This window comes from Denticeps clupeoides, chromosome 3, assembly GCF_900700375.1.
Source record: "Denticeps clupeoides chromosome 3, fDenClu1.1, whole genome shotgun sequence".
Taxonomy (NCBI): Eukaryota; Metazoa; Chordata; class Actinopteri; order Clupeiformes; family Denticipitidae; genus Denticeps; species Denticeps clupeoides.
The window spans coordinates 13287691-13302322 of record NC_041709.1 but is presented as its reverse complement, the minus strand read 5'-3'; the positions used below and the strand labels follow the sequence as shown (position 1 = coordinate 13302322).

The 14632-nt window shown below is 42.4% G+C and overlaps 1 protein-coding gene across 5 annotated transcripts in view; it reads left to right on the top strand.

The window, feature by feature from the left end:
- wdr7 (WD repeat domain 7) overlaps positions 1–12872 on the top strand; it is a 125744-nt gene extending 112872 nt beyond the window's left edge. For all 5 annotated transcript variants that reach the window (XM_028972907.1, XM_028972910.1, XM_028972909.1 and 2 more), the window contains 2 exons: positions 8121–8225; positions 9874–12872. In XM_028972907.1, the coding sequence (XP_028828740.1) occupies positions 8121–8225; positions 9874–10077 (309 nt within the window). In that variant the 3' untranslated portion in view covers positions 10078–12872. The remainder of the gene's footprint in view (positions 1–8120; positions 8226–9873) is intronic.
- The last annotated feature ends 1760 nt before the right edge of the window (positions 12873–14632 follow it).

The following is a 14632-nucleotide window of genomic DNA, read 5'->3' as shown; positions in this document are numbered from 1 at the left end:
ATATTGTCACAATTGTGCCAGAAGTGGCCATTTTTTCCTTCTCTCGCTGTTCCTCTCCCTCTTCTTTTGTAAATCTGACACTGTGGTCCCAAATCTTCTCCCTGAATGGACTCACCGTCTTTTGAAGTACTAAATGTGGTCAGCAAATGATCCCTTTGTGTGTGGAGGGTGTGTGTGAAAAGTAATCGCCCAAGTCCCTGAGAGCGTGGATGCATGCGTGTGTTGGTGTGTGTGTGTGTGTGTGTGTGTGTCATCTCTTCAGCAGCGCGACCAATCAGGAGGCCCAGGGATGCTGCTCCAGGCTGCACAGCCATCTGTTGTAACTTTGATCTGCTGCTGTGAAGCTCAGAGTCAGCTGCTCTGCTGCCACCGTCTTTAACACTCAACCGCACTCACTAATTAAAGACTAAAGCGCTCCGTCACAGCCCTCCTGTTAACCAGTCACCGAGTTCGTGTGTGTTTGTGTGTGTGCATTCACACGTTTGTGTGTTAACAAAATGTTAGCAGTCATGCACGACACCTGGCATTTAACCATAGCTGTACCACCGTCACCAATATCATACATCGTACCAAAATCCATACTGGATGCATACATGCACAGATGCTTATAGGACTCTTAGTATCCAAACAGAAGACCAGGTCAAAACTTTTTGCTAATCTGCTGCAACAGTATTGTAGTACCTGTGAAGTACCTATGCAGCAAGTACGTTCTTGAAGTTAATATGTTTGAAGCAGTAGCAAGGATCTGAGAGACTTGGGCAAGGACCAAATTGTGATGCTGAACAACTGGGTCACAGCATCTCCAAACCAGCAGGTCTTGTAGGGGGTTGCTGGTGTGCATTGGTTACTATCTACAAAATATTATCCAAAGGACAACATCTCATGATGGGGGTGGAGGCACTAGTGCAGACCAGCCTAACTGGCCTGATCAAACAGAGATTTAGGCTTAAGGATGTTTTAAGAGTGATTTTAGCACCAAGTAGCATGAAATATTATGGTGGTAGTAGCCTAGTGGGTCAGATACTCGCCTGTGAATCAGAAGACCCAGGTTCAAATCCCACTTACTACCATTGTGTCCCTGAGCAAGACACTTAACCCTAAGTTGCTCCAGGGGGGGACTGTCCCTGTAACTACTGATTGTAATAAGGCGGCCTGATAAGGGCATCTGATAAATGCAAGTAGTAGAAAGTAGGATTGATACTGTAGGATGTAGGATATTTACCGATATTAAGGATGGTAGTCTATACAATTTTCCATGTTACAGGGGGAGAGAAAATAAACGTTGGAACTTTTTAAATAACTTTTATAAATATTTTTAATACAATCAGAACACCATACTTTGCTAAACCTGTCCTGCTGCTCGCTTTGATAGTGACAACTTTGAAGCACTTCCAGACAGTCCACTTACTTTTTACATTTTCTAGCAAGCTTGGGCCTGCAGAATGGAGCTGCTTTCATTGTGTGTGTTGCTCACATAAACATGGTATTCTCTGGATAGCTGGAGGGAGGGGCTGCCCGCTGCAATGCTGGTGATTTCGGTGAATTGGAATGAAAGTATCGATACCAGTGCTATACTAAATCGATTAGTATCTGAGAATTTAGTAGAAAGCTAAGATCATGTAAGTGCAGTTTTGTGTCCTGCCAAGTATAGTTGAGATGATACTATAAGTCATAGGCTTTTTAGCAAATACAAAATCTGATTTTGCTTCACGGTGTCATGTATTTACTAAGTGCCTGAATTTTAAAGCACAGAACAAATCTCATTTAAGGGAGTTTCTTGTGTTTTTCATACCATAGACTACAGTTCACCCAGTTCACCCTTGTTTGACTTTTGTGCGTTTGATTTTTTGAGTTTGAGTTTTTTTAATACATAAATATAATTGTTCCATAAAGTGTGTGGGTAGTTAGAAATGCAATTGTTATTTAGAGTCTCTGCAGTTTAGAGGAAGCTCCTGTTGTCTGTGTTGCTTGGTGGGAAAGGTCAACCTTGAGCCTTGGCCTCAGTCAGCCTCCTCCTGCTCGCAGGCTCAGGGTCTCTATGTGGTGATTTGTTATTGATTTGTATGGTAGCGATTTAGTCACCTTAGTCCATCTAAAATGAGAGCTGTTCTGATTGGTTGTTGAGATGCAACTGTTGGATCTGTGTTGGATATAATATAATAGACAGGTCAATGGAACTAGATAAGCAGCATTGGTACAGTGATAAGGACATTCATATGACCAGTTGCAATATATTTTAAGATTAATTAGCATATTTTCATTATTTGTAATATTTGTACCCAATAAGTCGGCAATATAGATTATATGTATAATTATTGAGCATTGCATTATAACATTGTTGCCATTAAACCTCAGTTGAAGTGTGTTTGGTTCACTCACTCACTCTGTTTGCTGTTGAAGCTGATAGATAAACCAGTCTGAACATTAAGCATGTGCGCTGCTTCGCAGGTCTGAACACCTGTACCCCTCTTCCTCTCTCCACACAGCCCACAACTTCACACAGCCCAATTACTGGTGTGGTGAGGCCCTCTGTGTCCTCACCCTGTCCTCACCTCACCAGCCAGCAGTCCATCACTGCTGAGATCCCTCAATCTGTCTACACACACACACACACACACACACACACACACACACACACGCACACGCACGGCTGAATATGTGCAGATCTCACTTCAGATATGCACAGATAACATCTATGCTCATTTCATCCACTTTAATCCTGTAGTCGCATCCTTGTTTATGTGGAAGGAGTTGGTAATAGAGTTTTAACTAATGCCTTCTGTATTTTATTTTTTAGTTATTTAAAGTGTTTTGTTGGGGTAAAATCTTTTGGAAATCATGAATCATGCTGTTGAAATGTAATTCATCAGTGTAAGTGCTGATAATCTGCATGCTCAGAAGTCATATTTATTTCAGGAGACCTAGCCTTGGGAAACTACAGCCTTTTTTATTGTCAGTTAATTTGTTCACCATCTTCCTTTGTTCCCTGTCATTGGTCATAATTTTTTTAAAGCTTGAGAAATTATACACAGTTGAAGGTGTCAGTGTGTCTAACACAACACATTTATTTATGACAAGTGTAAAACTGCAGTAACAATGTGCTTCAATTTTCTGTATTTTCCTTCCATCACGTCTTGTTCCTCGTGTTTGATTTGGATGGTTTTCCACTCTCAACCTTACCTGTGATAAAATCTGATTTCTCAGAGACCTGAGAAGTGGTGAAGAAGAAGAATTTTATTATTTTCCACCCCCCACCCTGCCATATAATCTCATCCCCTCATTATGAAGCCACTTGAAAAAATTTTAGGGTGACAGGTAGTGAAGTTGATTGCGTTACCATCGTCCCCTGAGCTGGTGAGATGGGGGGGTCAGGTGGCTTGTGGGAGGTATGGGGGGTTCACCTGCAGTAGTATTTGATCAAATGTCGAGATTTACTCTCAATTATGATCGCTGCTGGGAAGGAGGAGTAATGCTAATTTGACATCTTTATTACCTGCTGTCAGCATAGAGCAGCATCGCATTGCAGAGTGCAGATTTAGGTTTGTGCAACAGGACTTACTTTGGAACTTTTTTTTTTTTTTTTTTTTTTTTGGACAAAAAAAAAAGTGTCTTTGACTGCATGTAACTTTTCAGTTTTAAAGATGATAACAATTAACAATATAGACAGTGAACAATATAAGTAAGAACAATTAACAATATAAGAACACTAAATAAGATCGCTCTGGATAAGGGAGATATATATATGTGTGTGTGTGTGTGTGTGTGTGTGTGTGTGTGTGTGTGTGTGTGTGTGTGTGTGTGTGTGTGTGTGTGTGTATATATATATATATATCCCTTATCCAGAGCGATCTTATTTAGTGTTCTTACTTATATTGTTCACTGTCTATATTGTTAATAGATGAGCTCCTAGGAATTGACATCTCTCATACGTTGAAAAATCTACACAATTTAAATTCACTCTCTCGTAAAAATAAATTACACACACACACACACACACACACACACACTCTATTCATACTTCTTTGTCAGCAGATGTTACAAAGATGATCTCAGTTTTATTGAGCGCAGGACAATAACCTAAATAAACAAAATTATCAACACCTGCCAGTTTGATTTCTTGTAATAAATTTATAAAATCAGCGCATGGGCTTTTGGCAGAAACGTTCTTTTAAATAAGTGTGAATGAAAATCTCTATATAGGAATAAGTTGTTGTATTTTTAGGTCTGTGTTTTGTGTCCATGTGGAGCCATGCATATTTGTATTATATCTAATTTCTTATAGCTACTGGCTCTGAATTTCTGGTTTATTAAAATGACGGAAATAAATGACTGAAGAGGATCTGCCTTCTATTGTGTTGTGGTGTTGTAAGGGTTGTTCAGGAATCATGAGCCTGTGTGTGTTTGTGTTGATTTATGGAGCCCCTGCGCATGAATCCCATTCTTGTGTCGGCGTGTGTTTCTCTGGTGAGCAGTGCAGGCCCAGCTGCTCGGCCCGACACTAATGCTGAGATTTCACTTTCCTCTCATTCCTCACATTCCGCACATTCTTTACATCCCTCACGTAATGTTTTTTTTTTTCCCCTCCCCCACCCCGCGACCTTGAGCGTTTGTCTCCTGGTGTGTAAAGAATCTGTCCTGCGAGTCACAGCATCCAAGATGCAGTAAACCTGAGAGCAGCGGTGAACGCCATATCCGTCCTCTTCTCTTCTCTTTATTCCCTTTCCCACTTATAGCAGAACCCAGCAAATCTCAACCTGCTTACTTTTATTTTTTTACGCTGATAATAGCTGTCCGTTGGAGAGTCTGTGATTGGTCAGCACATAACCCGACTCTCTGTGCTGAAATCGATCGCAGTGCAAACAGTCATCTCAGTGGCAGGGCCCACATTTAAGGGTTTGCTTGCCCACAGCAAGCTTTGTACTGAGTAATGGACACCGTGATCCGCAGAAGCCCCGGCATTCGCCCTCGCCAGTGTCTCTGGCCTCGTGGCCGCGGCGGTGACTCGCTGGCCCTCTGACCCACCTATCAGAACCTCAGCTGCACCCACCCCTCCCTGAACCAAGGAAACGGACCACGGTGTTTCGACACAGAGAGAATAGTGGAAGATGCTCGCTCGGCTTGCACAAATCTGAATCTGCACGTCTTTCAGAGAACACCTGCTCCCCATATTCTGAGAATGACACAGCGCTTTACAGAAAGTCAATATGCTTGGAGGCAGAGTAAAAAGGAACTAAATAATTGAGCAGGAAAATAGTGGACCTAGATGAGGCTGAGGAGGCTGCAGACAGGCAGATGGATATGGCAGATTTCCCCAAAAGCTGTTTTTGAGGGGAGGAAAATCAATAGCGGGGACACGAGCGTGTCTGCTGAATTTCCATTCTCAGTTGTTGTTTTTTTTTTTCCTCCCACTTCTCCTGTGTTTGGCTGGTTCGTCACATCTATGAGATGTGATATGTGAGCTTGTGCATGTTCTTAATTCGCGTTTCTCTTCAGTTCAGTGATTCTGAGCTACAGTTCTCACTCGCCAGTGATCCGACACACACCCCTGTCAGTGTGTGGGAAATTCACCACCTTACTAATTTTTATTCAGTGATTCACATCCAGTGATCAATTTCATTGGCCCCATTTTCTAGTAAATGATAATTTCCAGAAAATACCTGCAGGAGCAGTAAGGGTTCATCCTCAGAAGGTCGGGCCCACCCTTGTATTAAATAAATTAAATAAGTAAAACGAATAACTATATCGCCTCGTTTGAGAACATTAAATTCTAAAAACAAATCTGACTGGCTCTTAATACTTTATAGTCTGTAGTAACACATTATTTGGCCACAAAGGCTCAAACTATTGATTTTGAACAAGACATATCAGGTATCTTGTTGGAAAGGATGCAGTGTTTCTGCGCTGCTGTTATGAAGTGGGGTTATTTTGATGAAACTTTCACACAAACTTTCACTTCTGTTAAATTGCACCTACAGTGTAGGTTGTTACATTACGGTTCAGCAACCAGTTCAAGTGTTTCTAATGTTTTCCTGTAATAACATTTTTTTTGAAGCAGTGCAACGTACATTGTCACTAATGTCACTGGACTGTATGGATCTGTTTGTGGAAACGTTTCTTTAAATGTGCATGAATGGACAGAAAAACGGTATGAAATGAGTCAAGTTGTATGGTGGTTTGTGAAGTGATGTACCTTAATCTCATTTCAAATATCTACAGTACCTATGCTCTGTGTGTAATATTTAATTTTTTAAGAAACTACTTCTTTATATGAAGGTGTCATTTAGAATATAGGCCGTTCTTACTGCCTTTTTGTGCCGAATCCATGAGGAATCACCATTTTCCACCAATAATAATCCAATCTGATATTGAGAAAATGGCATTTACAGATGAACTTTTCTTAGGAAACTCCAAGCTTCATGATTACGTTTGATTAAAGTTTCCAATCAGCAATTCAACTACAAATTTCTCTTATTTAAGTCAGCGGGTGTAAATGTGTCAGTGTGCAGGAGGGATGGTAATTTTGTGGGGTCTGGCCATTATGTTGCAATGCTAAACATGGCTTTTTGGCTGTGACCAGAATCCCAGTGATTTGGGGTGTAAATCTCTTCCAGTCAACCATCGTCCCTCTCTCTGTCCCGATTGATTTCTTGCAGCATTACATCCCATATCCACGCATCACAGTTTGGATTGCCGTAGTGCTGTTTTGTTTTTGGGCTAATGCTAAATTAAGAGTCTGGAGCTAATGAAGCTGAAGACACTGAATTGATTTCGGACAGAGGACCGAAGCCAGCAGTTAAGGAGAGGAGGGGAGACGCTGCTGACCCCCCTGCCTCCCCTTCTCTTAACAAAGGGTCCAAAAGCAGCTGCCCGGATTTCAGGCCGTGTCCACAAAATGGCTGCCTAATCTGAGGGTGGGATTCAGCCGTAGTGGTGGGGAGCGTCTGGCTGCGGGACAGGGGACGTCTGTTAGGACCGAGGGCTGAGGCGGCGGTCGGGGAGTCACAGCTGCAGACAGCTTCACAAACGAGCGGCAGATATTGACACGCAGTTTTAGTGATGAATGTATTTCTCTCAAGGTCACTAGCAGCATGGGTTTCTTCTCGGTGTGCCTGTCCTGCCACATTGACGAACTATTGAGTCCTCGTCTCTGTGTTTCGATTGACATTTGTTTTTACCTTGTTGAACTGACTGAATGCTTATTTGAAGAAATCATTTGTAAAGTGCAAACAGAGATACTGTAGCATTTTTAAAACCAAATTTTTGTATTTCAGCACTTTGTAGGGTTTTCTCATTTTGCTCATTAACTCCATCTACAGTTGCAGAGTGTATTAACATCAGTATATATATCTAATAAAAAAAAAAAAACTGAAAGTGACTGCTAGTTTAAAAAAAATCTATTCATCTTTTTTAAAAGCCAGCTTCTCGTTTCTGAAAAAGAAAATTAAGAAGTGTGTTCATGTTGAGTTGTTCTGTACCTGTAGGTGAGGGACCCTAAACAAACCCCACAAAAATTCACTTTAGCATTATCATTATATTATTATTAACCTTTAGATGACATTTTGTCCAATGTGTTCATTTTATTTGAAATGACCACCGGCTAAATATCCAAATAAGAAAGTACCAAATCGTCTGTGGAACTGGAAAAGCAAAACTGTCCTCCTTATTACTAGCTGATTATGATTTTAATGTAAACCTCTAAACAAGTGTTTCTTTTGTTATATATTGTCCCATGTTTCTATGTGATTTTGAGGTCACATGGTGCAGACTAAATTGTGCATACAGGTCGCATGATTGCAAAGGCTTCAGGACCACTCATTGCTTTTCTTTAAAATTATTCAACCAATATAATCTTAAACACTTACATCTCAAGCAGTGTGAAACTGATCCAAGAGTGGATTTTTTTTTTTTTTATGGTGGATTAGAAGCTTTGCATTGACGCTGTTCCTTTGATTATTGAGATGCACAGAAACATGTAGGCATGATTTTTGATTAAAGGCGACCCACTGTAAAGCCCACAGTGCAGATAAAGATGCTCTGGGGGTCATACGACCCTCTTTAGACCCTCTTTTAGCCTGTGTTCACTCTGTGATTATTGTTCTCTTGTCCTTCCCCTCCTGCAGAACATTCATGGACACAAAGGGCCCATAACTGCAGTGTCCTTCGCTCCAGATGGGCGCTACCTGGCCACCTATTCCAACGCGGACAGCCACATCTCCTTCTGGCAGGTAAGAAGCCTCTCATCTCGCCTTCTGTCCGCCTTACCTCCTCCTGGTTCTTTCATCATCTTCTCGCTCACTCTCTTTATTTGGCCTGCTGCAGTTGAGGGTCACTGTGCTGTAGGTTTTTATATTATGTCAATAAGTGGTAAATTTTTTTTTTATCTAATTAATTGCACGTTTGGCTGGAAATTAATTGAAATAAACCACAACTGTTAAGATTAAAGCTTGCTGTAATTAAATTCTTGCTTAAATCTATTAGACCCACCCACCAGCATTCTGCATATAATTAACACAACACAGCTGCATTAGCAGCATTGCTGTGTTTTAATGTTTTTACTTATTTTGTAATTAATTGCAGTTAATCTTGTGAGTTGTTGACAGCCCCAGTATAACCGCATTAAAAGCAGTGATACAGCAGCAGTGGTGGCAGTGTGGGCTCTGTGCTGAGACTCCCAGGTCCGGGATCAGTGGCAAGCCGGGCCGGGGCCGGGGCATCAGGGGCTCGGTGAGAGTCCTGCTCTGGCTCCGGTGCTCCCTGTGGGTGTCTGCATGTCTGGGCCTCGGGGCTAATGGCTTGGCTGTAAGTGTAAACCGCCGACGGTTAATGAGCTCTCAGACGGTCTGGAGCTGTCCGGCCGGCTTCCAGGCGCTGCCGACTCGAGTCTGGCCCACCAGGAGCGAGCGAGAGAGATGGGGCCTGCTGCCTGGCTGCCGTAACCCTCTTCACTTGGTGTGCGTGCGCGTGTGTGTGTGTGTGTGTGTGTGTGTGTGTGTGAGTGAGAGAGAAAAAGAGACAGACATAAAGAGGATGAAAGAGACTGTGCTTGCATCTGCATGTGTCTCCTTGTGTGTGTGTGTGTGTGTGTGTGTGTGTGTGTGTGTGTGTGTGTGTGTGTGTGTTTTTCCCAGACTGTCTGGAGCACGGATAAGGTTGCCCCTGTCTGGACCGGTGTGTCCATTTCAACATTCACAAACGTCCTCCTCATGTTCAGATCAATGTTCATCTCTCCTGTCTGTGCTGTTGGAAGCTCTGGACAGTCCGGTGTGTCAGACGAGTGATTTCAGCTCAGAAACCCACTTCCTCTTTTCCTTTTCCATCCCTACGTTGTGAGCAGCAGCTGCTCCGTTCTGCGCATTTTATCATCGACTTGTTTTTCCTTGTAAGGGTGATTCTTTGAAAGATTTACCAAACATGTTGAGAAATCAACTTGCTCCTGTAACCCCACTGTTTTGATACTTATTATATCATCCAATACACGGTTTGATTGTAATTAATGTCATTTCAAATTGTTTAAGAAATTCAAAAACATTTAATTCCATGTACAAATTTAGCCATTTCTGTTAAATTTGTACCATCAAAGTGAAAGAAAACAGAACACAAACTGAACAAAAATATAGTTTCTACAATTTCAGAAAATTTCCCTCAGAAATACATGATTTAAAAATTAATTTAATTGCCATTTTTTAATGTTTTACCCATTTTCTTTCAAGATTTTGTATGTATGTGTATGTATTTATATTGAAATTTTTCTTAAATGCCTTGCAGCAACGCACACGGTGCATTTTTAAAGTGTATTCTATTCTAATTGTGTTACCATAATCTCCCTGAAAGTGATGCTAATGCTAACTGCAAATCACCGCTGTCTCCCTGCAGATGAACACGTCTCTGCTGGGCAGTATCGGGATGCTCAACTCCGCCCCTCAGCTCCGCTGCATCAAGACCTACCAGGTGCCCCCGGTGCAGCCCGCCTCGCCCGGATCCCAGAACTCCCTGAAGCTGGCCCGCCTCATCTGGACCTCAAACCGCAACGTGATTCTCATGGCTCACGACGGCAAGGAGCACCGCTTCATGGTCTGAGTAACTCCAATGTCCAGCGTCCACGAAGGACCACCCCCACCCAAGAAGGCCAGCGGCTGTATCCCAGCAACCAGCGGAAAGCGGTGTATCATTTACACTGGACTTTTCAGTTGTTTACGTCGTGTCCCGTCCCCCATTTTGTCTGTTTTTATTTCAAAGCTGATTTTACGTCTTTCTTCTGTTGAATGCAAAGGGACATCAGCAGGCTGGATTCTCAGAGGGAGCAGGTTTCTCCTGCCGGTGGCGACTGGCCTCTGATGTTTGGTATGAGTTGCATGATGAGTGTGTCCACGTCCCATGAGCTTAAACAGACTTACGGGCGTGCGTGTGTGTGTGTGTGTGTGTGTGGACGTAAGTGTGTAAAGTATTTATTTTTAATTTAAATCTGCATGAGTCCTTAATAATAAAAACGTGTTGTGGGACACAGTTGATCTCTACGGGGCTTCTTGTGAGCGTAAAGTAGACGTCTTCATGCGCTTTGCTGCACTGGAAGTGGGGAAACCCCTCTCACACGAAGAGCTGGAGGAGAGGAGTTCACCTCTCCAGGGGGGAAAAACAGGCCACATGCATCACGTGTTTGTGCTGAAACTCATATCTTGCTGTATCACCGGGAATCCCTTGTAGTTGTCGACTTGTACTGTCTGTCTGTATGACGACCTATCTATCTGTCTGTTTTTGGGTTCATTTTCTGTAGAGTTGTGTGATACATGATGAATTAGAGAATATGTGGTCACTACACACCCCCACCCCCAAAATGTACTTGTACAAATGTGGGCGTAAGCTTATCTCTTGTTCAGCCCAGCGCTGTCAATGTTTTGTAGATATTGGACCAGAGGGAAGTACAAAAATGATGGAGATATTCTATTTTAGAGAGATGTATATTTAGTAATATGTATAATTGTCATTCCCTGGGCAGGTTAATCACGACGGTTGTGTATTTATCGTGCAAGGAGCATTTCGGGTCAGGCAGCGGCCGTTCTCGGACCTGCACTTCACGCTGTAATGCGCCGGGCAGCACAGCAGCTTTCATTAGCGCCGTAAAAGCGTCTAACACCACCGCACACCTGCAAAGTCGAGCGTGTCAAAGCTTTTCACAGGTTCACCTCACCACCCCGAAAAACTACTTTTCTCCCAACAATCAGCTTGACAGCTTTGGAAGGCCTCTGACTTCCCAGGGCAGGAGCCTGTAGGATCTTAATCCGTCTTTCCCATTGCACGCCGTAATGGCTTCCAAAAAAAATTTTTTTTTGCTATTTCATTTTTTGGGGGAACCTTTCCAAATAAAGATATGGATATATGGAAAAATGAAAAAGTGGCAGTGGTGGTTTGATACTAATTGCTACTTATTCTTAGGTACCAAGTGATTGCCAGAAAAAGGGATGTATGAGGACTGTAAGTCAATGCTTGAACCTTTATTACTTTTAAAGGTTATTCCCACAGACGCTCCCTCCATATGACCCCCTGCTGCAGGGGATTACTGTATATGGGGGTGACTGACTGTCATTTCACCCAAAAGCGGCTTCACGCTAACAGCAACACTGGTGCGAACACGCCTCACCTCAGTGTTTTTCTAGTGGTTGATTGGTGGTGTGTCTGTGTGTGACAGTGTGCGCGTGTAGATGTGTGTGTACTTGTTTTTCCTCTGTGTACGTCTGAGTCTGTATGGGGGTGTGTCTGTGCTCCAGTGAACGAGATGGTGTTTCCGCGTGCATGTGTGAGTGAATCGGCGCGTGCGTGAATACCCGTCTTTCTGTCTGTGTGTGTGTGTGTGTGTGTGTGCATGACTCTAAATTTGAATGTGGATTGTGTGTGTGTACGAGCGTATATGTTTTATTTTGAGACTGTGTGTGTGTGTGTTGCTGAGTTGAGGTGTTCTTCCCGCTCCTGCTCTCATTTGGCAGCTGTGCTTCAGTCATTAGGTTCCCATTACTGCTTTGTCTTTTATTTAATCAGCGTGCTGGTGTGGTGTGGTGGTAATGTGGAGAGAGGGATAATCAGCACATCTCCAGCACGTTGGGGAGACATGTCCTCCACTGCTGCTGAGTCAGGCCAGTTCCTGGTTCCGCAGGTTCCTACAGCATCTGCCCAGTCCTGCTGTCAATGAATGAGTCATATCCAGCTAGGTGTCGTCATGCATTATGGGATACCTTCCAGTCTCACTGCTTTCGCCACATATCCTTGTGTGAAATTATTTCTTCTGCACACACACTTCACAGCCCTGGCTGCTACTGTATTTCGCCTGAGGATGCATGTATATTTGTATATGTGTGTATTTAGTTCTTTTTAAATCTGGATTTTAAGGTGTATATCAGAATGTGTTTTTTTTTGTGTGTGTGTGTTTTTTTCAGCTGAGCTGGATTTGAACTTTCATCATCAATAGCTTCTTTTTTATTTCCCTTTTTTTGTTAGTTTACTCAATGTCTCTATATCCTCTCTCTCTCTCTTTCTTTCACACTCTTAGTATCACATCGATCCCCTGTTCCCTGTGTTTGGAGCTGCTGTAACTGTAGATTCATAAGAGAAGTCGTCAATTTATTTGTATGAGGCTCAACATTATCTAGCGTGTCGCCAGTGATTCTTGTGACTGTGACCAGTGCCCAGTGCTGTAGCGTTACATCCCTGTGTGTGCGAGTGTGTGGTTGTGTGTGTGTGTGTGTGTGTGTGTGTGTGTGTGTGACTGCGTGTCTGTGCTTCCACACACTGATTATTTGCAGTATGTACTGTAATGTATAGCTGGTGTTTAAAGGTAAATCTGTTGTGGACGGCTCTGTGTTCAAATAAAAAACGAGATGTGACACGGTGTCAGAGTTTTATTAAAGATATGAACACACACACACACACACACACACACACCTTCACACACAAGTTTCATACATACACCAGTCCTTGAAGTTTTTATAGATGGGTTTTAATTATGTTTCATTCAGAACTTTATATTTGAACTCCTATCATTTTACAAGTGTTTTTTTTTTTTTTCCAAAGATGAAAGGTGAGAAGACGTCAGGCTGCCCTCTAACATTGAAATGATTGGGTTTAAACCTCCTTGCTTCTAAAAACCTAATTAGATCAAAGATGTCAAAAGAGATGAAACTTAATGAGGCCAGCTTTTATGTTTCTGCTTAACCAGCCTTCAAGAAACGAGTGCCGAATCTGTAATTACTGTTCACTCGAGAAATTAAGTCAATATCATGGAAATGTTTTACAGATTTGTTTGCCAATTAACGTTATCACTCATTAGACACATGACTAGTATGCCTATTCAGAATGTTTTATTCATAAATCATTTTAAATTTTAATGTTGTCATGGATTGTGATGTTCTGTAGTGGGCTCATGAATAATGATGAATGGTAGTAATGCAAACTTCAGCAATGAACAGTACAAAGAGATTCCACGTGCTCAGCGGTGAGGTGAGTTCCAGGGGTGTGTTACTCTGACACAATTTGTAAAAGAGCAAAAAAGAAAAAAAAAAAGGAAGACTTGACTTCTACAGATGTTTTTTTTTTTTTTTTTTTATCTGGGATCTCTGCAGATCAATACGAAGTGCATGTTTATGCTACGATGAACTCTTTCTGTCATGATAATAATGCCATCTTCATTTTGTAGAATCAAAATTCCCCTCACAAGAAAATAAGAGACTGAAAAAGAGCAGTGTACATTTTACTGGTTGGTGAAGTCGGACTCATCAGACAAGTGATTTAGCTTGTGTATATTTTAGATTAGAAAACAACATTGATTTATTTCTGAGGTCGATTTATTGCCCACAGCCTTTCATTGTGATTGCCCCAACCACAGGACAGTAGTGATGTGACATAAAAACCAACCATGCAAATGAAATGACAAAAATAAATAAACATTTTGAGCCGTATTGTGGGGTGTGGGGGATGTGTAATGCATTAACATAATCAGGTGCCAGTCAATTTTATTTATAACATTTGTAAAATTATAAACCTTCAGTGTCCTAGTCAACCTGAGATGTGATTGAAGCTTGAACAAGACATACTGGAAAGGTCAGAGGGGCCAAAGAGACTTTCATAAAGACTCATGAGGGAAGATCTTTGGGAAGAATTCTCTCCATGGGTGACAAGGAGAATTGAAGATTAAGCTGATTGAATTCTGTCCTGAATTCTGAAATGGCAAAAATACTTAGTTTAATGTTGCGCTTTGGCTTTAATTTGATCCACAGGACCTAATGTTCGTTAGGCGGCCATGTTCTTCAGCAGTGCTCGCGGCTCAGACCCTCACAATGGCGCCTCTCACCAGAGAGCAGCGAGACGGAGCGAGACAGGATGGAGTCCTGCATGCTGTTGCAGTTCTGAGCCCAGAGGCGGTGTCATTTAATACCTGACCCACAGACGAGAGGCGTGTTTCTCACTCCCTCTCCCCGTCCCCAGCAGAGCGGAGCTGTGAGAGGGAAGACCTGACACTAATATGCAGCTGAAGCCGGACAGGGCAGGGATGAACTTTGACCTCTCACCCCCAGGCCCTCGCTTTCTCTCTTTCTTCATCCCTCCCTCCCTCTTGCTCTCTCACTCTCGCTCAGTGCCGCTGGTGCTG